Raw genomic sequence first — 20,954 nt, forward strand, 5'->3', positions numbered from 1 at the left:
GCACTCAAACGACCTACTGGCATAGCCTTGAGTGAAAGGCTCACAATAGCCACCCTGGCATAAAAGCGCGCACTTGGAGACGAGCAACTGTTGATGCACGAAGACTGCCAGTACTCATTTGCAGGGCGGATGGCTTCCGAAAATACCATGACAACCAACAGGCCCTTCTTTGGCGGCTTCCTGGCAGCCTTCCGTGCTCAGCCAACTGTACAGAAAGCGGGCGCATCGCAAGCCGCATCTGCAGCCTCTTACTCTCACACTACCGCACCGTCCCAGACACAAGGCTACGACGCCTCAAGTACCACACGAACGATTACCACCAAGACACGATCGCCCTCACCTGGGTCGACAACGGTGGTTCACACAACAGGCCAGTTCCAGCCCACCAGGCAACATGCAACACCATACCACCGTTCCACATCACCGGTGCACGCAAAAGCATTTCCAATCCCGGGCGCATCTCAAAGAAGCAGGAGAGGGTCTGATAGCTCCTCGGATGGCTTCAACGAGATCATGGGCGCTGAGAAGTGGTACATCGGTGGTCGAACAGCGACTGGCGAAGAGAAATTCTACAAGCTCGGCATGGTGAAGCGTCACCGGAGCGCAGATCGTTTGAGTCTGGACAAACTCAGTATATAAAAGGAGAGGAACACTTATGTTGACATGCATGCATTGCCCGGCGTTTGCGGCATTTTCTTGACTTCTCAGCACTTGCGAGATCCCACACCAGGCGTTTAGAAGGGAGTACCACATATCAGGACAAAGGAACAGGGACCAAGGACCAAGGCCCAATGATACCAATATACATACGCTTTCGTGAGCTTTGTTGCTCGCTTTTTTCCAATCTCTGACAACTTCGTCTACTTGTTGCTCTGAACATGCATCTGCACGTGAGGTTTGCCAAGCGCCGAACAACCGACTCAGGTTTATTCTCGAACACTGACACACTCAGCCAACTCACCAGCAGCAAAGAAGAGGCGCAACTTTCCAATTATCGGCTGGCTTTTACCTATTATCGGTTCGTTTCCAGCCGTCGGTGTGAATTCCGAATCGGAACTGGCAGCCTTACTCCGATATCCCTGGCACGCTACTCCGCTTTTCGGCATCTGATCACAATGCGTTACATTTTCTTCACGGAAAAGCTTCTCTTATGACGGCAACACGCTCCAAGCCGCGGATAAGACCAACACTAATGCTGCAACATACGACACAACATGTCCACCTTACAGTTCTCGACTCACTTGAGTCACCGTCCTTCTTGCCTCTCACTCAGAAAAGACGATTGCAATCGCTGATTGCTAGCATCATTCACTATTCGCATACCAATTGAAGAATACAATCCATCCTCGTTCCTAAGTTGCTTTCCATGAATTCACATCATGGCACCTCAACACAATCCAGTCCCAGCATCGACTGCTGCGCCTCAGATCAATGAAGAACCCGAGAAGCAGACGCAGTACGCCTCAATCGTACTTGAGGCAGATCGTCGTCTACAACTCCAGCTTACCATATCCTCCATCAGTCACGACGACATGGCCCATGCCACTCATGTTGTGACAGGAGACATGGACGAGGTCTACAACAAGTTCTCTGAACGACGGAAGATGATCATAGTGGCTGCTATGTCGTTCTGTAGCTTTCTCGCCCCGGTATCCTCTACTACTGTGCTGTCCGCCGTACCAGAAGTGGCAGCGACATACAACACGGATGGTTCCATCATCAACATATCTAACGCGCTATATATGCTCTTCATGGGTATCAGTCCGTGCTTCTACGGGCCGTATGGTAACATCTATGGTAGAAAATGGGTATGCAGCAATCAAGACACTACATTCCACAGCTTGACTGGCCAATAGTAGTGATGCTTCGAAGCGATTGGCTGACGATGACATATAGGTATCAGTAGCAAGTGCGGCACTCTTCACTGCATTCTCGATTGGCACAGCCCTCGCCCCTAACCTAGCGTCCTTCTTCGTCTTCAGAATCTTGACTGCCTTCCAAGGCACTGCCTTCCTAGTCATTGGAAGTGCAGTCATTGGTGACATCTACAAGCCGGTATGTAACACTGAATGCTTTCCCGGTTAATTTTGTCCTCCACTGCTCGAGTCGTTCCCAACAGCACATCACGTTCTCATGTCTATTCGGACCCGAACACGCCTACGATGCACTACTGCGCTCGCAGAAGGTAACTCCTCAGCACTCACTTGACCAAAGCTAACAGCTTTTCCAGACTGAACGTGGAACCGCACTGGGCTGGTTCATGTCCGGCACACTGATCGGTCCTGCACTTGGTAATCCACGTTCTTCTCTCTTTACTCTCAGCACACTGACCTGACAAGGCCCGTTCATCGGCGGTATCATCGTCACCTTCCACAGCTGGCGTGATATCTTCTGGCTACAGACCGCTCTAGCCGGCACCGCAGTAGTTCTCTGCTTCTTCGTCCAGCCTGAAACTATCCATGTCAAGCGGTCCACCGAGCTTGAGGGCCTCAAACCCTCAGAGAAAGCGCACAAGATGTGGCAATGGCTAAATCCATTCCGGGTCATCCGTCTATACTGCTATCCAAACCTCTTTCTGGTTGTATGTATCAGCTTCGATGCTGCAAACAAACAATATGCTGACGACCTCCAGGCACTGTCGTCTTCCTCACTAGTCTGGAACATGTACTCCCTCCTCACGCCCATCCGCTACGTCCTAAACCCGCGCCTCAACCTCTCCACTCCGCTCCAGGGCTCGCTCTTCTACATCGCTCCGGGCTGTGGGTACCTCTTCGGCACTTTCTTTGGGGGGCGATACGCAGACCACACTGTCAAGAAGTACATCCGCATCCGAGGCCACCGTGAAGCTGAAGACCGCCTCCGCAGCTGCCTGTGGTTTCTGGGCGGTGTCATCCCAGCGTGCATGCTCATCTATGGGTGGAGTGTAGAGAAGAGGGTCGGTGGTATTGCGCTGCCTGTCATTATGATGTTCCTACAGGGTGTGGCGCAATTGTTCTGCTTCCCAAGCTTGAACACCTACTGTTTGGATGTTATGCAGGGTCGATCTGCTGAGGTTGTTGGTATGTGTCCTCCACCCGTCTTTCCAGATATGGCACTAATGCTCAACAGCTGGCAACTACTTCATGCGTTACATGTTCGCAGCAGGAGGTTCGGCCGTCGTTCTTCCCGCTGTCAGAGCTATCGGCGTGGGATGGTTCTCAACCATCAGTGCGCTGTTTCTCGTTTTTGGTGCGAGTGCTACGTATGGCACTGCGTTGTACGGAAAGGGTTGGCGAGAAGCTATTGACGCAAAGAAGGCGGCGAAGAAGGAGGGAGAAAATCAGGCATAGCCTTTGATGTTTCGGGCTGGTGCACATGCTTGAAGTATCAACGCTTGTTATGTTTGCTGCTTCACCGTTCCATTAGTGCTCAATTGCTGTTATAGTTAAGAGGTAATGATGGAGCCTGGAGGGATTCGAAGATAGAACGGAAGACGCGAAAGGTAAGTTCACAATTGCGAGAGAACATGATTAGCATTAGATACCCAAATCAAATAGAACAAAAAGAACACCAAACAAACTTGCAATTCCATGCAAACAATCGATTACAGTGAAGCAAAATACAGGTGATGGTAGCGCTCTGCTCGCTGACCACCAACCCGCAAAATCCCTTCCCCTCTGATTGGCCCATCACTCCGCCTTGGCACCTTAACCCAGCTTCTCAACTTCTCACACACCCGCCGGCATCGTCACCACATCGCAACCCACACCCGCAACGATGCACGTCCACGAGCCTGCCAGACCCGTCCAGGGCAAGTCGATCGCCGCTTTTGTAAGCTCCCCGGATACTCGGTTCAACCATTGAGTGCCCTAGAGGATGTTGGAAGGATGGTTCGAGGATGGAAGCTGACTAGCGGACAGAGCCACCGCAGCCCGTACAAGGCTTATAGGAGCCCTTTTGGTCCTCAGTACGTACACGAGATTTCTTTCCGAGGAGTCTGGATGGAATTGGGGGATTGGGCGAGGTGTGAGCAGCAGAGGCAGCGTGGGGGCAACACGGAGGAAGAGGGAGGAACGGCTCGGTCGACCGCAATACATCAGCTCGCCAGGACAAGAAAGCCGCTACATCCTTTTGCTTCTGTGAGAAGATGGAAAACTACAGTGAAAGAAGAGGAGGACCCGGAAGAGGACTCGACACACGCCTGGAGAACCAACTAACGCCAATTCCAGGTACACCATCCAGCGCAACTTCCACGGCATCACCACCCGCACCCTGATCAAGGCGTACGTTCCCTCCCAGCTCCCCACGCCCCACACATCAAACTTACAAACACAGCGGTACCCTCGCAGCTGGTTTCGGCGGCGTTGCCGGTTTCTTCGCCCTGTTCTTCTTCGCCGAGGTCCCCAAGGTTCGCGACGACATTATGATGAGGACTCCTCTGGGCGGTTTCTTCAAGAAGGAGATTGCGCCTGAGGACAACCCTTTCTAAATGCTTTGCTTGATGGAGGGGATGTATTATACGAGGCATGGCTTTAGCGTTGGACTGGGCTGGCTTGCTGTATATTAGCGGCTGCAAGTGCGGAATAGACCTTTCATGTGTTCAAAAGTTCTGGTTTGATATTTTGTGATGGTGATAGGATGACTGTGTGGCGTGATGTTGTGGCATTGCTTCATTTCTTTGTCGTGATCATGATGTAGCGCTTGGATGCTCTGACATGCTCTATTCGTCCTTCCTGCCCATGCGTGCCTTCGCCATCTAGTTCGTGGGCAGCCTTCCAACGACCTCCTCCATCTCCTGATCAGTGTAGATCCGGAAGCCCTTGTCCTTGGTCACGCTCGCGAGCTGCACGTTCTTGCTGTCCAGCTTCTCCTCCATGACCTGCTTCAGCGTCTTGAGGACGAGGACTTCAGCTTCTGGTAGGGTGAGCGACTTGTGGAACTCGTTCTGGAGCTCTGCCTGTGCGCCTTCAGAACCGGAGCCAATCGCCTTGGCGTCGTAGCGGTAGAATGTGCCCGAGGGCTCAGCGTGGTACCTGCCGTTTGTTAATCTGTCTCCTTTCACGTGTGGTGCAGCATGGTATGACGTACAGACTGGGGCCATCCTCATCGTACCCTGCGATCAACAGCGCCACACCGAATGGTCTCGACATGATGCTCTCCTCGCCCTCAGCACCCTCACCGAATCGCAGCGCCAAATCGCATATCGCCTGCGTGCAGCTCTCTACCCTCAAAGGCTCGGCGTAGTTGAAGGCGTGGTTCTGGCTCTCGACCCGTGCGTGTTCGATCATACTGCGTGCGTCGGCTTGCAGTCCAGACATGGCGCATCCAATGTGGCGATCGATCTCGACAATCTTCTCCACAGAGCTGGTCTCAAGGAGAGTTGATGTAACGCGCTTCTCGACACCGAGGATCACACCTTCGCCGGTTGCAACCTGTTCCTGGTAAGCGTGTGTAATGGGTGGCGCGTGTATAGAGGAAGGTGCTACGTACACCTATCGCTGTTGAACCGAGCTTGATGGCTTCGAGGGAATATTCGACCTGGAACAGACGGCCTTCTGGTGAGAAGGTGCTGTTTCGATGTAAGCTGGAGGTTCTAGCGTGGAGGCGGTAGAGGTACGAACTTGATGCCACGATCTGAGGGACAATGTTAGCAAATGTATATCATAGCTAAAAGTATAGTGGTCACTTACCATACTCGCTGCGTGCTATGAACTGTGCTTGTTAGCAAAAGATAGAGCTTCGGCGGGGCTCGGTGGAGGGCATACCATATTGGCGGTGTTTCTGAGAGGTGTATGAAGGTGGTATAGATAGTGAAAATCGTTTTATCACTAGACAGTGTGTCCGTAGCTGCGAAAAAGCGTGCGGTGGCTGAGATGAGCGGCGGCGATGTTGTGTTTGTTGGAGTTGACGCGGTGCATGTGTGCCTGGCCGGGGAGCTCGACGCCAAGAACACCGCTAGCTCGAGATGAGGTCAATCGTTGGAACTCCATCACTTCACTTCTCGCATCGAGAGTCCCTGTTGGCTTCTCTTGCTTGACAGACTAAGAACTTCTATATGCTAATTATGGCACTCTCACTTGCTCCTTCAGCTGTACCTCCTGCTGCATCTATCACATACCGGAAAGAGCAGACCCACAGCAGCTTACTGAGCTTCAGTCTCTGATTGTTACTCATCAGCTTCTGACGTAGATGCCTGCTGAAGCTCATCTAGCTATACGAGGGCGTATATAGAGGTCAACTCCCGCTTCTACCTAGATCAATGTCTGCAATACTACCAGTCACTCATACCTCGCGAAAGGTGCGGATACTCGCTTCCCAGTTGCTATGATTTCAGCACATATCTTCAAACCCTCCTCGATCGACACAGACAGGCTTTTTATATGTCCGCCATGACTCTACTGCCGACGAGAGAAGAGAAGGAACTGCGATTGGACTGCCTTCCCGGGAGGTACAAGGAAGACCATCAACACCAGGACGGCTGCGCCGGGCTCCCAGCCGAACGACGCACTACAGCCGAAACAGCTAGATCCCCAGCCTTGCTTATAATCACCATCAGTAACGGCCACTCATTCCACCCTCGAACACGGGAGAGAGCGTGGTACAACCCTATTTCCCACAACTGATGCGCTCGTATCATAGTACGCCTGAATATCAACGGTTCAGCAAGCAGGTCGTCTGACTTCCTCAAGAAGGTGAAGATCAAGATGCGATTTCTGGCCTGGACTGACTCGTACCGATATGGGATCTAGCGTGGTGAGTAAGCACGCAAAGATCTAGCTAACGTACAAACGCTGCAGTAACCTGGTAAGCAAGCCCAAACGGTCTCCACTAGCATGACTTTGTCAATCTACGATTGGTAACGTTCGATGCAACAGTCTGGAAGGATTGGCCTCGAACCTAGACAACCAATCCTAGCGCAAGTCTACGCGGGACACCCATGCCGCGATATTGGCATACGATATATTTGCGCCATCTGGTAATGCGTGACATGTCATTTTGTATGGAGGCCCCGAGACCGTGACAATTATCCACGGTCATGAGTCTACGTTGCTGGATTTTTCTGGACAAATCTGCTTAACGCTTCCTTCCGATCTACGGAGCATAGCAGATCTTACCACCGCGTCCACATCAGCCAGGTCTTTCAATCCAGAAAGTAACGACGGTACGGTCATGCAGACAGGACTCATTCAACTACTGGCTCTGCATATGCTGGCGGGGCTTTCAGCCGCTCAACTGCCGTCAACATGGAAGCCGCAAGACATGATCACATATTTCTGCTCGCGCTGGTATCACCAATGTAGGTGTCTGTTCCACTGACGAAAGTCGAACACTAACCTCGAAAGCCATCATTAAGAACGATGTCTTATACCTGTATGGAGGCGTACAAACGGTATTAAACAACCAGCACAGTTTCTGTTTTTCGGTGACTAATGTGGTTGCTCACAGTTTAATGTGCCAGAAATTGACGTATCATCGAGGAACTATATCCTTGGCTATAGTAGGTCTCTTCTTCCTGCGTGATCATTTGAGGTCCTCCAGAGTCATACGTTTTGGCGATCGTTCCTAACAATATCAGATCCCTTCATACTACAACTCGACCTAAGACAACCATGGGACTGGCGGAAGAACATCTCTTGGCTATCTTTTGAGACTACACCCAACCCAAAAACAGGTGCAAGTGTCATACAAGCTATGGTCACTGGATCGATGTTCCATGGTCCTTACAGCAGCCCTGACGTCTGGACATATGGCGGAACGATCTTCCGGGGTAATGAATCGTTCCTGGAAACTGTCAACCCAAATGCATTTCGCGATCAGAGTAACATTTACCCGCTCTGGTCATTCGATAACGAGACCAATACCTGGGATCAGTTCGACATCGGCACCCTGAACACTCCAAGCTATGGATCATCGGCGGAAGCCCCTGATCAGGGTCTGGCATTCTATCTCAATGGCCGAACGGACAATGGCACGAACAATGGCGTACATAATGCGGGTGACATTCAGCTTCTTCTCGACGGCATGATCGTTATAGATCTGGTACACCATACATCGCAGAACATCTCAACAGCTGGTATGAAGGATCCACAGCCTCGTCTAGGCGGCAGCCTGCAATACGTTCCAAACATTGGCGTTAGTGGACTGCTCGTAGCATTGGGCGGCAAGGTCTTCGACGGAGTCCAGCCTGTAACATCACAAAGTCGAGGGCGACTGCTGAGCTTTGACCACGTTGATGTCTTCAATCTGGGCTCGTACAGCTCAAAGGAGAGTAACGGCACCTGGTATACTCAAGCCACTTCTGGCGACATCCCTCCAGCACGCATCGATTCCTGCACTGTGCTAGCTTCAGCCCCCGATAATTCATCGCACAATATCTTCATATATGGGGGCTGGGACCCAACAAGCAACATCACCAAGTACTACGACGACATGTATGTTCTTTCTCTGCCATCGTTCACTTGGATCAAGATGTTCATGGGTGAGTCACCTCGCTATGGCCATACTTGCCACCTCTCCGCTGGCCGTCAGCTTCTCACCATCGGAGGCAGTACACAACATGGTAACGTCACAGATTCGTGTGATTGGGAAGCTGAGTCGGTGGGAATAATGGATCTCACACCACTGACGTGGGGGAGTGTCTACTCTGCGGAGTACCGGCCGTATGAAGTCAGCAACAAGCTGATTGACAAGCTTGGTGGTACGGCACAGGGGAATGCCACGGTGAGGGAGCCCGATCAAGGATGGGCTTCTGAGGAGTTTGGGCACATCATGCGTACTTCCCGAATCTACTCGAATCTCAACGGCACCCTGGAGGTCTTCAATCCGATGGTGAAGAAGACATCAGGAATGAGCTCGAAGACTCGCACGGCAATCATTGCCAGCGTCACTATCGTCGGTGTATTCGTCATCGCCTGCATTGTCTGGCTCTTCTCCTTCAAGCGCAAACGACGTAACAGTGCTGCAAAGACCATCAGCCCCCGAAACACAACTGAGCCCTACTTTGAAGCCAACGAGAGAGCTAAGGTCGAGCTATCCCCTGACGAGAAGCAAGTCTACGAGATGACTGGAGAAGGATATATGCACGAAGCGACAGCAGGTACCGTCAGGGCTGAAGCAGATAGATCGAATATAGCGGTCAGCGCGGTCGAACTGCCGGCGACAAACTTCAGCGAGAAAGGGAGATGGGGAGTCCCTCTCATCAAGGTGCCTAGTCCTACAACTACAGTCCGTGTACCCAAGGACGAGAAGGATGAGCATGCTGGACGCGGCAACGAAGGTGGAGATATGGTTTGACGTAAGGAACGAAGGTATACGAATTATGAGCAACGACTTCGATGACAGCCTAGATTTGCATAAGAGTATCAAATGATGAGAACGTTTTTGCTTTGCATGTCAAGTTGGAGTTCATGTGAGTAGCTGGAACCTCGGAGGGAACGCCGGAGGTCCCCCGCTTCTTCATTTCGACAAGTCTCCATTGCATGATCCATACTTCGCAACAATATCAGTCCCAACAAGCAGATCTTACTCTCGACTCTGAAATCCTGTATCTCGTATCAGAGTGACAATCATGTCAGAATTACCCGTTCAAAGAATTGATCTCGAACCCCCGCCCCTCCATGAGCTCTCCAATTCTATCAAAAACGAGTTAGCACAGAACTTCGAATCAGCATCAGTCTCAGTCGAACAATGTCCAGATCTTCGGCAAGCACCCTACAACCTAGCCTTCGCTGGTCTATGTGGATCTCCTCGCATCGCCGACGTAGGCGGGCAGCCCAACCTAGCACCTACCCCTGACTTCACCAAGAAATACGATCTGCTCAACATCACGAAGCTCATGGAGATGCCAGAGGAGCAAGGCGCTCTGCTAGGTGCTGCGGCAGGGCCATTCCACGTTGTCGGGATGAACTCAGAGTTGATGCCGAATCTACGGTGGGAGGGCGGGGAGGTCGTCAATGAAACGCACTTTGCAAAAGTTAAGGATGATGGCAGTGCGCTGTGTGAGAAATTGCCTTCTCACTTCTGCGCGCTGATGGCGAACCTCTTCGGTAGTGCAGGATTGCCGGGAGATGCCCTGCACATCACAGCGTCCTCACGAACCAGTACCCTTAACTTCACCGAAGCGATCCGCACGGCATTACAAGATGCGTACGGCACGCGAACGATATCCCTTGGAGGCGTGTTTCTCATCTCGAAAGGCAAAGCGAAGTTGCATATTATGCCCGACTTCTCCACTACTCCTCTGGTCACAGATGAGCAGAAGCAGGAATGGTTGCGGTTTTATGAGATGGAAGCGCCGTTGGTGTGTTTGAGCGTGCTGCATTCGCATGACCCGGGGTTGGATCTGAGGATCGAGCATACACACTGTTTCTCGGATCATGGTGAGGGAGGGCATTATCATTACGATACTACGCCAGAGGAGGTGCAGTATGAGGGGTGGTTCAACGTTGCAGAGGTTTTGTACCGTATCGACAGACCATGAATAGAGTTTGCCGACAGTAATAGAAAGGCTCCATCCAAGATACTATCTATCAGCAACACCTGGAGGCACTCGCAGTGAGCCAGAGAACGACAGATACGCTGAGTTGTCGCAAGCACTGTTTCTATGGTGACGTCCCGATGAGGTTTAGACTCAGTGCATTTCCGGTACTGCAGACCCTGATGCTGCAGCATGCAAGTCGAACCACAACTCCTTCAGATTCATCCAGACTTCACTCATCTCGATGTTATCGAACGCCTCCTTTCCAATATTTCGGTGCCTCGTTGCCGACGCACGTCAGTGCCACGCATTGCCACGCCGGCCCGTTGCCTGGTGCATGAACCGCTTCTCCTGAGTTCGGACCAGGGCGCTATCCACGTCATCATTCCGAGCGCCCATTCCTGGCACCAGCGGCGGCGAGCAATTTTGTGCTGTGATGAGCCTCACTCTCACAATGTTCACAATACCGAAGATGTTCGCGAAGCCTGTCATATACGATGTTATCGTAGAAGCCTACAACTGATAGAATCCTACTTGGTACATCATACGCATCTCACCCCGGATTCACACGAGGCTTGCTCTTGCCTTGACTTTCTATGATCTCATTCGGCCCACGTTGAGCTTTTTCTGGGGCAACATTTCGGCGACCTCAGTGGTGGAGACATTTGTCAAGTTTGACGGACGTGTTCCACGGAAGTTGTGCGATGTTCTCCTTTCTTTTGCGAGAAGTACAAAGGAAATGGATGCATAAAGCCATTGACTTGCACATTGAAGTATCACAACAGAATTGTTTATGGACCTGATCCCCAGATGTCAATCTCGTGGTCGGAGATAGGAGGCTATTTTTAACCGGGCACGCCAGGGACGACGCCAAAACGAGAATTGACGTCGCCTTCTAGAACCGTTGAAAATTGGTTCTCCACAACGGCCAATGACTAGCCAAGCTGGGGCAACAAGAGAAGCTCATCATGTTCAAGAGCTTGTCCGTACAACAGCATAGAGGCATTCGATACACGGGAAAGCCGAGGATCTGCTCGGAATACAAGACCACATCGCGCGGCTGAGTCTTCCTTGTCGCCCTTTCAACATCTGTGAGCCCTGTTTACATCGTCCGCATGGCCTGGCCAGATGAGGAAAGCACGGAGATGCGGAAGCCCTTGCCCTGCCGATCCGCAGGTGCTTCTTCCCAATGAGCAATTAGCCTGTGCACGACCCTTGCCATCACTGAGGGTCAAGCGTCATGGACTGATCGAGTATTTACTGTATTCATTCCTCGCTCTTTTCGTCCGGTACTCATAAACCAACTTTTCCTATACCCTTTTGGTTTCCTTCTTCCATACCTCCTTTATTTATTATCACTCCTTAGATCTTATTCCCTACTGTCATAATGCGCTTCACACCTTCCGTCGTCGCCTCAGCGGCTCTACTGTCCACCGCCAACGCAGCCATCAAGGGTTTCAACTACGGTGCCCAGTTCAACAACGATGCTGCGAAGACTCTGGCCGACTTCGAGTATGAGTTCAACGCCGCAAAGAACTTGCCCGGTACCGACAGCTGGACAAGCGCTCGTCTCTACACCATGATCCAGCACGGAACCCAGAACACTGTCATTGAGGCCATCCAGGCCGCTATCAACACCAAGACCACCCTCCTCCTCGGACTGTGGGCCTCCGCTGGCCAGGAGTCTTTCAACAATGAGATTACCGCGCTCAAGGCGGCCATTGCCCAGTACGGCACCGCTTTCACTGATTTGGTTGTGGGTATCTCCGTTGGTTCTGAGGATCTCTATCGCATCTCTGCCGATGGTGCTGGAGGCAATCCCGGTACTCAGCCCGACGTTCTCGTCGACTACATCAAGCAGACTCGCGATGCTATCGCCGGCACCAGCCTCTCTGGCGCCAAGCTCGGTCACGTCGACACATGGCAGGTCTATGTCAATGCCAGCAACAACGCTGTTATTGATAACCTTGACTGGATTGGCATGGATGCCTATCCGTACTTTCAGAGCTCCTTCGCCAACGGTATTGGTGCTGGCGGTGACCTTTTCTTCGACGCCTACAACCAGACTGTTGCTGCCACCAAGGGCAAGCCCGTCTGGGTCACTGAGACTGGATGGCCCGTTAGTGGCGAGACCGTCAACCAGGCTGTTCCCAGCGCTGACAACGCCCGTATCTACTGGGAGGACGTCACTTGCAAGCTTGTGAACGACAACGTCAACCTCTACTACTACATCCTCCAGGACGTTCAGTGGGGCAACCCCAGCCCTTCCTTCGGCATCAAGCCCGGAGGTGATCTCGCCCAGGTCTCTCCCCTGTTCGACCTGTCGTGCCCTGCCGCGGCCAAGAACGTAAGCTACTTTCCCATGTTCATTCTGTCGTCTGCCCTGTCGCCTCTGCTCTTTGCTTTCCTCGCCAACCTGTCTCTTGTCACATCTGTGCTCTCCTACCTCTTGCCCGCTGCCCAGTCATGTTGCAATTGTCCTCATCTAAAGCATCTGCCCGTACATTCTCCAGCCTGGGCTGCAAAGCCCTCAGGTTGGGTTGCGCGGGCTAATGTCAATGCGAAGTGGACTTTGGCAACGGTTTTGCCTACAGCAATCAGCAGCGGTAGCCTGGGCGCAGCGAGTAGCACGAGCAGCTTGGGGAGTTTCAACTGGCCGAGTACCTCCATGGTGATCGATGAAAGTTCAAAGCACATGCTAACATAATAACAGTAAAAGCCTCCTCAACAGCTCAACCCAACATCGCTGCCCCTCCCGTGATCACATCGAATACACCAGTGCCGACTGCGCTTGCGCCCACAGCAGCCACGTCCGAGACTCGGTTGGCAATCGGATCCCTGCCCAAGCCCAGCAGTCCTCCAATCGGTCTTCAGGGTCCTTTCGAAGCACCGAATTCGATAGTCCCTGTCGACAAGGCCGACCCATCCAAAGTCATTGGTAATGGCTACGTCGCACAGCTATCACCAACCATGTCGACTGTTTTCGTCTTTGATGTTCGTCCCGAAGATCAAGGCAAGACTTGCAACCTAGCTTTCCACATGCCACCAGCCTCACCCTGGCCCGATATGTCACCTGTCAAGATTCGGTCGCCAGGTGGTATTATCGTATCCAGTGTGGGTCAGCAAGCTGCTTCGGCGGAGATCAGTGCGAACGATGTCGGCAGCTCGAACTTTGTTGGGTGGGTACCATCTATTCAGCCTGCCAACCAGTACAACATTGCAAGCGTTCCTTGCGCAGCGGGCCAGAGGGTTGCGTATCAAATCGAGTCTACTGGAGGTCTTACCATGGACTTCTTCCAGATGACTGTGCCCCCGCTAGGCCTGTTCATGTCGGTATCTTGAGTTCGATGTATCATTTGAGAAGAGCGATGCCAGGTTCCTGTTTGTATTCGTATGATGGCCTAAAAGTCTAGACTACTTCTGTAAATACTCAACCTCGTCTTCTTCACCTGCCAACCTGTGCGCACTACACCTCTTTTCCTTCCTTACGCTATTTAGAAGCAATCTTTTGTGCTAAACTTCTATCCACCACCACTACTCAATGATCCTCCGTGGCGCAATTGGCAGCGCGTTCGACTATTATTGGCAGATGGCACATCGAGAGGTTGACAGTTCGAACATGTCCGGGGAAGTATCTGTTTGCTACCTTTGTCAGGTGCAGGGGTCATCAATTGTTTTTGCCGCTGCCTTCACCTACATTCTTGCGGATGGCATTGTTGAACAATGGCGATGAAAATTGACTTCGTTACAGGAAAATTGCAGACGCCAATACGTTACATCACGGCATAAAAACCCACGTCCTCCCTACCCAACAGACTGCTCGCATTGTCCAGACCAGATCTCCTCTTCAGTACAGCGCGGCGTTTCGAATCGAGAGTGCGCATGAGGATCGTCGTGAATGTGCCGACAAGAGCGAGGACGAGGAAGAAGCGCAGGATGTAGCGCAGTAGTGTGTGGTGTGTGCTCCCGCTCCAGATGTCGAAGTGAGAGAGTGTTGCGAACACCCAATGCGTCTTCTCTCCATATTCACAGCGGCGGTTGTGATGTTCGACGTGACGCTGTTTTAGGGTGCGTAAGGCGGCGGCGCAACACTGTTCCTCGATGTGTATGAGCACAAGCACACTATGTCCTGTGGTGTTGGGCGCGCTTTGAGGAGGATCAGGACGTAGCGGAGCGCGGAGGGAGGCTTTGTGGTGGTGGAGGGTATCGAGATGCGCGAGGAACGCATTTAGATAATGGGATGTTTGCTGGATGGGGAGGGTCTTTGGTTGGCGTTGCGGGGCTTAGCTGCGCTGCGCTGGGCGGCAGCTTGTGAAAGGTGTGATGGCCTTGGTGGAGGCGAGGCGGGTTCGGCTTTGTTTATCTGCAGACTTTTCGAAGAGGGATTATGAAGGTTGTAAGACTATGGTTATTCGTGTGGAGGCCGCTCTCTTTCGATGCAGTTTGTGATCTTCATACAAGGTGTATGCAGCTTCTCGGCGTTAAATTGTAAGGCGCAGCAGCCCCAATGCTCGAAGTTGACCTTCCTGTGTTGACAAACATACCCACTTTTATAATGTTCCTTCTCGATGTTTGGTGTTGTTTGCGTTTACATGCATGACTACAGTTTCCGCATCCGGAACAAAGAACTGCGTGCGGCAGCTTCGTGTTGTTCTTCATGCATCGGCAGATTCGCATCAGCATGCACGATCATGGAGACCTTTACTACGTTAGTTGATGCCAGCATCGCTGTGTCTTGAGAGCTGGGCCTCCAATGTCTTGTCTTGTAGTGACGAGGCTGTCGTCCCACAGGGGGTTTCAAGCTATAGGGCTGGACATAGGCTGGACTTTTGAGTCTAGACTGATAGGTATATTCCCGGACCCTGACGTCGTTGGGTCTAGCTGCGAGCCATCTAAAGCGGACGCCGTTGACCTGGTCACGATGCGGGAAGGATTGATGCTAACACAGAAGGCACGAGGCAGGTGCAAAGCAACAGAAGGGAAGAAGCTAAGTGAGGTAACATAGCAACGGTCTTGACGACATGACAGTGCTGCAGGAATGTCAAACCCCCCACGAACAGTGTTGAAGCTAAAGACCAGCAAAGTCAGGTCAAGTAGGGCAAAGGAGAGGTTCATCGCTGAAACGAATGCATACATTCATGAATAACTAGCAATACCAACGGAACTCCAAAAAAGAACGCGAAAAATCAATATATGCAATCCAGTCTATCCACGCAAAAGCAGCAAAATATACACAAACAAACTCAGCAAACTTGCACTACACTACTACTACCTTCGTACTTTGACCCCAATACCTTCGACTTGCTAGTTTCCATCGCGGAACATGCTCCACATGCTCTCCGTCCGCTGCACCTGGAGACCTGTGAACACCTCGTAGCAGTCGTCAATGGAGTAATCCATGTAGTTATGAATCGGGTCACTCTCGCCCGGCTCCTACTAAGCAGGGCAACTCTACTTCTTGGGGTAGGTAAGACAGCCATCAGTCGCAGTACTCTCGATGGGCGTGTCGTCGATGTAGTCGCCCGGGCCATCGCAAGAGTACCCCTCGAAGGTGTGCAACAGACCCAGCCAGTGCCCGGTCTCACGCACAGCGGTCTTGCCCTTGTTGAAGCCGTCCATGAGCTCATCGGGCATCGCGTTGGCGTTGATGTTGCACCCGTCGTTGAAGTAGACACTTGGGTTTCCCTTGCCGTTGGCGACGGCGGAGGATAAGGTGCACCGCCCCAGCACACCACCCACCAAGTCGGTCTGGAAGTAGAGGTTGAGCGTGTTGTAAGTGCCCTGACGGAGCGTGTGCTTCATGTTGGTGTCATCGTCTCCTTTGCCTACGGCCCATGCATCGTTGGTGTTCCTCGTCACGTTCTGCAGCATGAATTGGATGTTGTACGGGTTGTAGGCTGCGTTCAAGGAGTCCAATTGTGCTTGAGGCATGACGTTGGTGATAGAGTCATTGGCGGCATTGGTCATGACGATGTGGAAGATCGCTTGGATCTTGCCGGGGTCGTCGTGGGCTGCAAGCACAGCGGCGCGAGCGGCGAGGCTGCCTTTTGCTTTGCCATCGTGGAGTTGTTGGATGGTGTCCAGGTAGGATTGGTCTGCAGACTGCGTGCCTGTGCCGCAGTCGAAAGGCTGGCCTGGTGCGCTCGAAGGTTGAGGGTCTGCGGCGGATGCTAGGAGGCCTAGCGAGGCAAGGAGAAAGGGGGTGCGCATTTAAGCGGTTGGCGTAGCGAGGGTTGCACAGAATGCGGGAAATGGCCGAAGTAACTTGTGGGACAATTGTTTGCTGAGGAGAATGAGTGTGCTGAAGGTAAGTCGCAGAACTGCTGTGGTGATTGCATATTGAGGAAAGCCACGCGGCTTTTATTCTCCATCTTCGACAATGTTGTACATATTCTGGATTCCTGAAGATCCGGAATGTCTATTTCGGTTTGTCTTGACATGCGTCTAGATTCTTGCCTAGCCACTGTCAGTAAGATGAATGCGGCTTCATCATAAGACCTATCTCGGCACCACGCCGTCTGACAGCGTTGACACGAAGCTTATTTTCTGGAATATCAGATTAATCAGGTGCAGAGTGTAGTAGCGAAGTCAGTCGAGTATGATATGCATTGACTAAACAGAAAAGACTATGTTCCAGTCTCTCGCTCAAACACCAAAACTCCAGGCCGTCTTAGCCTCATGATATCCATACAATGCCCAGGACCCAGGCTTACTCGTGAATCTGTACAATTGCGAAAGAAGGAAAGGGAGAAAACTAAACATTCTGACAACAAAGACGTTGTGGCGATACCTACTACTATGCTCCACCGGCCCGCCCGGTAGTTGTCGCCGTGCTAGGCTGATCGTTGTTCCAGGTAAGGTAAGTGTGGTCGCCGAGTTTTCTGGATGGATGTCAGTACCCTAGAGCTGTTTGCATTCAAGTGCCGAGTGACTGACCTCGGCTTGATAAGATGTGTGGCAAGGAACACGGCACCGAGTAAGATGCAAAGACCGCCGACGACGATGTACGCAATGCCCAGGAACGGGTTCTTGCCACCCATGACGGTGCGTGTGGAGATCAAGATGGACTTAGTGCCACTGTATGCCTGTACCGGAAAGCCTAGAGACATGTGAGCTACAAACCTACGGACTGACGTGCGCTGTGGGCTGACTTACGGTCGTAGATCTTCAGCCGGTAGGTGCCCGCTCTCAAGACATCGTTGTCATTACGCTGGGCGAGTTTGCTGAACGTTGGTAGACCGGCGGTCCTCATCCAGACCTGGAACGCCTCCCATGTGTGAAGATCGGGAAGCTCAGTCATACCGTCGTAGCTTCCGTTAACGTACTGTTCCTGCCAGTTGGGTGGGGGAACGACCTCCGATGGCTTGTACTTTGTCTTTCCATACAGATCGCCCTCATGAGCCCATGATATCCCGTCCGTCGTCATGTTGTATACACTAGGACTGTTTTCATTCTGCGAGGGGTTCGTTGCGTTCAGGTTGGTGAACGTATCGTTGAACATGGAATTGGCAATGAGACCGCAGGGGTAGTATGGCTTATTGTCGACCACGTCAAGGGGACCGCAATCACCAGAATTGATGTCGCTCACGGTGCGAGCTGTTCCCTTCAACTGCTCGATATCCACACTCTTTACATAACGTCGGTGGTTTTGATAGAAGTTGGTAAGGCGGTAGTAGAAGAGGATCGGCGGCTGGATGTCGTTGGGGATCTCGAAGCTGAGGATGCACACGCTGGTGTTTTGGACTTTGCCTGACGGCCAGGTGTAGTTCTCCCACGCCCTGCCCCACTGCGGCTGCGACTTCATCGACGTCTTGAAAGTTGCTGATACATCGCCCGAGGGGATGTCTGCGAGTGTGCTTGGAGCCGAGGCGTCGAAAATGGCATCTGTGAAGGGTGCAGAGGCGTTGCAGTTGGTGTAGTCAATCGAGATCTCCTGGACCTGGTGCAGATGTCAGATGGCTGCATGTCCACGTACAGCTCCAAATCTTACCAGTGAACTGGCATAGAGCAGCAGCCCTCCAATGGGTGCAAATATGATACCAACGACGAAGAATAGAGGAAGGACTGTTTTCGGTGTTAAGATGGGTCTGTTGCAGTGTGGTCAGTGTCGCTGTTCCGCTCCATATACACTCGTTGCACACGTACTGCCATGCCTTCAATCGCTGCTGTCGAAATGCAGTATCTACATATCCATCAGCATCACCTCTCTGCGCGTGCGATGGCGTCCAGGCTTACTCGGGGGTCGTCTGCTTTTCGTCTTCTTGGGGTCCTCGCGGTTAGGATCCTGGTTAGATATCGAGTCGCTGGCCTCCATCTGCTGTGTTTGCGACATGCTGAGCAAATCCGCGCTGTTCCGCAGCGACAGTCGTGGGTGCAAAAGTCGCAGTTGTCGAGCGCTGACGACGTTGCTTGCGGACGCGGCGGACCAGACGTTACAGGTCGCCGGGCTCCATTCCCAAATTAGCCACACGCACGGATCTGACAAGTCCCCGCAGCCCGCGGCCGCTCACCGAGACCCACCGGCAACGCTCGCTGTGATGCAGGAGGTCCCAGGGTCCAAGAAGCCTGGGGGTATTCAACAGCGCATGATGCGCAAAAATTGATACAGAATTTCAGAGCAATGGATGTATATACTTGGGTGGTCTCAACGAGATGATAGCATTGCTAGTCTAAGACTATCTAGTGACATTTCAGGGTCCACAGGCGGACTACAACAATATGTTGTGGAGGGGGGTATCGCTTGATGCAGACAAAATGAAAATGATGGGAACATTCAACAAACGCCGGGGCCGGGGAACCCATCCAGTCCGGGACAACCTGTCCATGCCGGATCGAAAATCAAAAACGCCGTCGTGATAAGGAGGATCGTTGAGATCAACTCCAAGAAGTTAGCGGTTAGCAGGACTCCTGAAAAACAGACCCTGCACACCATATGCAAAACGCGGATCATAAGCAAACAATGGTCCGCCCGTTGGACTCTGAGGAGGTACTCAGACGAAAAATAGATGGAAGGGTAGGCAAAGCACTAACAAGTGCAGCTAGACGTACTGGCGAAAGTAGTCGGCATCAAACCAGCCTACTTTGTCGTAAGCTTGCCAGAGCTTGCTAGCCTTGTTGACGTCGATCTTGCAGGCTTGCTGGGCGTCAGTCCTGCGAAACTCCTTGCCAATCTTCAAGGCATTGATACGAGCCTGGAAGACGCGTCGTTTGCTACAGAGGTAGGTGGCGCAGATGAGGCGGAGCGTCGAAGCGAGCTCGAGCTCAGCCTCGTGCAGGAGGTGACGATCGGCATCGTTAGAAAGGTCAAGCTTGTTGCCCTTCCACTCAGCCTTGAGCTTCTTCTCGTTGCCCATTAGCGACTCGAGAGGTGGCGAGTAGTCGGGGATGGCGTTGTAGTCGAGGTCGTCGCGAGTAGTTGCAGGACGCGCAGCCTTGGGCGAGGCACTACCAGTGTGTTCCTCAAACGAGTCGAGGATCTGAGCCTTGGGTGTGCGTTTAGGCTTCGGTTCGCGAGCAGGACGAGGAGCGACCTTGGGCAAGGCAACCTTCGGCTGACGTGATCTGGGGGCTGGTGCGGGTGCAAGCTTCTTTGGCGAAGGTCGCTTCTGAATGCCACCGGCGAGGATGGCGGATCTGCTGTAACGCTCCTCGAATTTACGCTCCTGTGCACGCCATGCTTTATATGCACTTCGGTTCTTGAGAGCCTGATTGAATACTGTGGCTTGAAACTGAGCGACGAGTTTGTAGTCCTCTTCAGCTGGCTTGCTCGCTAACCGAGCGTAGTCGGCGGATTGCATGTGCTGAGCGATGACCTCCTGAGACGATGGCTGAGACGAGAACAAAGGCACGTCCGAAGCGAGAGCACCTGCTGTTGACTCCCTGCGGAACAGTGGGGGGTCCAACGTGCCTTGCTCGCTGACATTGTCCATGTTCTCCTTCTGAGTTTGTGTGTCGAAAGGCGAAATTGGTGGCGAGGCGTACGCGGGCATCTTGAACATTGGAAGCTGCGGAAGATGGTACTGCGTGTTGGCGTTGGGGTCGACTTTGGGATATTGCAGAGCCACTGAGGGCATTGCAGAGCCGAAAGAGCTGGAGCGCTCCATTTCCGGTGGGGAGAGGAGCGAGGAAACTGTAAGGCGGTTGGTTGGTGGTGATTTATTCATTGAGGTTGTCATTATGCGGACGGCTAGAAACACGAAATTTGCTGGGAGCAACTGGGGGATTCCGTGGTTTTATAGTCGAATTTAGGCAGCAGGTTTTTGGGTGTGGAAGCGATAGTATGAAGTATGGTTGAGTAATAATTGGCGAGTTGGCTGCTGGATGTGTTGGCTACAATGGGTGGCGAAGCAGGCAGTGATATGGCTCGTTGAATCGTGGAACGCGGTGGAATCCAATTGACCGGCGAATTGCTGCTTACACCATCTGACAAGAGCGACGGAGATAGGACGAGAAGAGCAGAACCAGCGGAACCTTTCCAAGACACACACGGGGCGGGCTG

General features: G+C 52.4%; 10 protein-coding genes and 1 non-coding gene across 11 annotated transcripts; 7 read left to right on the top strand and 4 right to left on the bottom strand.

Annotated features, from left to right (window-relative positions):
• Positions 1-147: 147 nt before the first annotated feature.
• BU25DRAFT_327808 (uncharacterized protein) lies at positions 148-639 on the top strand (the record flags this gene model as incomplete). Its single annotated transcript, XM_033699498.1, has 1 exon — positions 148-639. One exon carries the CDS (start codon positions 148-150, stop codon positions 637-639), a length of 492 nt encoding a protein of 163 aa, XP_033567414.1.
• Positions 640-1,267: 628 nt separating this feature from the next.
• Positions 1,268-3,548, top strand: BU25DRAFT_1892 (MFS general substrate transporter). The gene is made up of 6 exons (XM_033699441.1): positions 1,268-1,808; positions 1,897-2,055; positions 2,231-2,291; positions 2,340-2,581; positions 2,633-3,059; positions 3,109-3,548. Exons 1-6 carry the CDS (start codon positions 1,380-1,382, stop codon positions 3,327-3,329), a joined length of 1,539 nt encoding a protein of 512 aa, XP_033567415.1. The 5' UTR covers positions 1,268-1,379; the 3' UTR covers positions 3,330-3,548.
• Positions 3,549-3,756: 208 nt separating this feature from the next.
• On the top strand, positions 3,757-4,468 carry BU25DRAFT_453026 (uncharacterized protein; the record flags this gene model as incomplete). The annotated part of the gene is made up of 4 exons (XM_033700064.1): positions 3,757-3,810; positions 3,900-3,946; positions 4,209-4,262; positions 4,315-4,468. 4 exons carry the CDS (start codon positions 3,757-3,759, stop codon positions 4,466-4,468), a joined length of 309 nt encoding a protein of 102 aa, XP_033567416.1.
• Positions 4,469-4,677: 209 nt separating this feature from the next.
• On the bottom strand, positions 4,678-5,770 carry BU25DRAFT_405149 (N-terminal nucleophile aminohydrolase). Its single transcript, XM_033699708.1, has 6 exons — positions 5,745-5,770; positions 5,670-5,691; positions 5,601-5,613; positions 5,470-5,548; positions 5,068-5,411; positions 4,678-5,012 (listed from the first exon to the last, which is right to left on the bottom strand). Exons 1-6 carry the CDS (start codon positions 5,745-5,747, stop codon positions 4,736-4,738), a joined length of 738 nt encoding a protein of 245 aa, XP_033567417.1. The 5' UTR covers positions 5,748-5,770; the 3' UTR covers positions 4,678-4,735.
• Positions 5,771-6,883: 1,113 nt separating this feature from the next.
• BU25DRAFT_1977 (uncharacterized protein) lies at positions 6,884-9,410 on the top strand. The gene is made up of 4 exons (XM_033699442.1): positions 6,884-7,276; positions 7,323-7,369; positions 7,426-7,477; positions 7,556-9,410. Exons 1-4 carry the CDS (start codon positions 7,150-7,152, stop codon positions 9,271-9,273), a joined length of 1,944 nt encoding a protein of 647 aa, XP_033567418.1. The 5' UTR covers positions 6,884-7,149; the 3' UTR covers positions 9,274-9,410.
• A 70-nt stretch (positions 9,411-9,480) lies between these two features.
• Positions 9,481-10,459, top strand: BU25DRAFT_435799 (DUF1907-domain-containing protein; the record flags this gene model as incomplete). The annotated part of the gene is made up of 1 exon (XM_033699985.1): positions 9,481-10,459. Exon 1 carries the CDS (start codon positions 9,548-9,550, stop codon positions 10,457-10,459), a length of 912 nt encoding a protein of 303 aa, XP_033567419.1. The 5' UTR covers positions 9,481-9,547.
• Positions 10,460-11,843: 1,384 nt separating this feature from the next.
• BU25DRAFT_426838 (glycoside hydrolase family 17 protein) lies at positions 11,844-13,798 on the top strand (the record flags this gene model as incomplete). Its single annotated transcript, XM_033699932.1, has 2 exons — positions 11,844-12,803; positions 13,373-13,798. 2 exons carry the CDS (start codon positions 11,844-11,846, stop codon positions 13,796-13,798), a joined length of 1,386 nt encoding a protein of 461 aa, XP_033567420.1.
• A 203-nt stretch (positions 13,799-14,001) lies between these two features.
• On the top strand, positions 14,002-14,088 carry BU25DRAFT_t1. The gene has a single exon. It is a non-coding gene; the product is annotated as a tRNA-Asn (tRNA).
• A 1,672-nt stretch (positions 14,089-15,760) lies between these two features.
• On the bottom strand, positions 15,761-16,823 carry BU25DRAFT_464170 (uncharacterized protein; the record flags this gene model as incomplete). Its single annotated transcript, XM_033700116.1, has 2 exons — positions 15,912-16,823; positions 15,761-15,875 (listed from the first exon to the last, which is right to left on the bottom strand). The coding sequence occupies exons 1-2, from the start codon at positions 16,664-16,666 to the stop codon at positions 15,761-15,763; spliced, it is 870 nt and encodes a 289-aa protein (XP_033567421.1). The 5' UTR covers positions 16,667-16,823.
• Positions 16,824-17,249: 426 nt separating this feature from the next.
• Positions 17,250-18,870, bottom strand: BU25DRAFT_405157 (Lem3/Cdc50; the record flags this gene model as incomplete). Its single annotated transcript, XM_033699709.1, has 6 exons — positions 18,692-18,870; positions 18,602-18,638; positions 18,447-18,543; positions 17,612-18,395; positions 17,393-17,555; positions 17,250-17,337 (listed from the first exon to the last, which is right to left on the bottom strand). Exons 1-6 carry the CDS (start codon positions 18,786-18,788, stop codon positions 17,253-17,255), a joined length of 1,263 nt encoding a protein of 420 aa, XP_033567422.1. The 5' UTR covers positions 18,789-18,870.
• Positions 18,871-19,494: 624 nt separating this feature from the next.
• Positions 19,495-20,619, bottom strand: BU25DRAFT_426841 (uncharacterized protein; the record flags this gene model as incomplete). The annotated part of the gene is made up of 1 exon (XM_033699933.1): positions 19,495-20,619. One exon carries the CDS (start codon positions 20,617-20,619, stop codon positions 19,495-19,497), a length of 1,125 nt encoding a protein of 374 aa, XP_033567423.1.
• Positions 20,620-20,954: the final 335 nt, after the last annotated feature.

Source organism: Macroventuria anomochaeta, assembly GCF_010093625.1.
Source record: "Macroventuria anomochaeta strain CBS 525.71 unplaced genomic scaffold BU25scaffold_1, whole genome shotgun sequence".
In the NCBI taxonomy this organism is placed as follows: Eukaryota; Fungi; Ascomycota; class Dothideomycetes; order Pleosporales; family Didymellaceae; genus Macroventuria; species Macroventuria anomochaeta.

Excerpts from the sequence above, each read along its gene's own strand:
- BU25DRAFT_1892 (XM_033699441.1), top strand. The coding sequence starts at position 1,380 with ATGGCACCTCAACACAATCCAGTCCCAGCATCGACTGCTGCGCCTCAG. Across the intron at positions 2,582-2,632 it reads ATCCAAACCTCTTTCTGGTT|GCACTGTCGTCTTCCTCACT; the intron begins GTATGTATCAGC and ends GACGACCTCCAG. Across the intron at positions 3,060-3,108 it reads TCGATCTGCTGAGGTTGTTG|CTGGCAACTACTTCATGCGT; the intron begins GTATGTGTCCTC and ends AATGCTCAACAG.
- BU25DRAFT_405149 (XM_033699708.1), bottom strand. Across the intron at positions 5,412-5,469 it reads TCGGTTCAACAGCGATAGGT|GTTGCAACCGGCGAAGGTGT; the intron begins GTACGTAGCACC and ends TACCAGGAACAG. Across the intron at positions 5,013-5,067 it reads GATGAGGATGGCCCCAGTCT|GTACCACGCTGAGCCCTCGG; the intron begins GTACGTCATACC and ends AACAAACGGCAG.
- BU25DRAFT_1977 (XM_033699442.1), top strand. The coding sequence starts at position 7,150 with ATGCAGACAGGACTCATTCAACTACTGGCTCTGCATATGCTGGCGGGG. Across the intron at positions 7,370-7,425 it reads TGTATGGAGGCGTACAAACG|TTTAATGTGCCAGAAATTGA; the intron begins GTATTAAACAAC and ends GGTTGCTCACAG. Across the intron at positions 7,478-7,555 it reads GAACTATATCCTTGGCTATA|ATCCCTTCATACTACAACTC; the intron begins GTAGGTCTCTTC and ends TAACAATATCAG.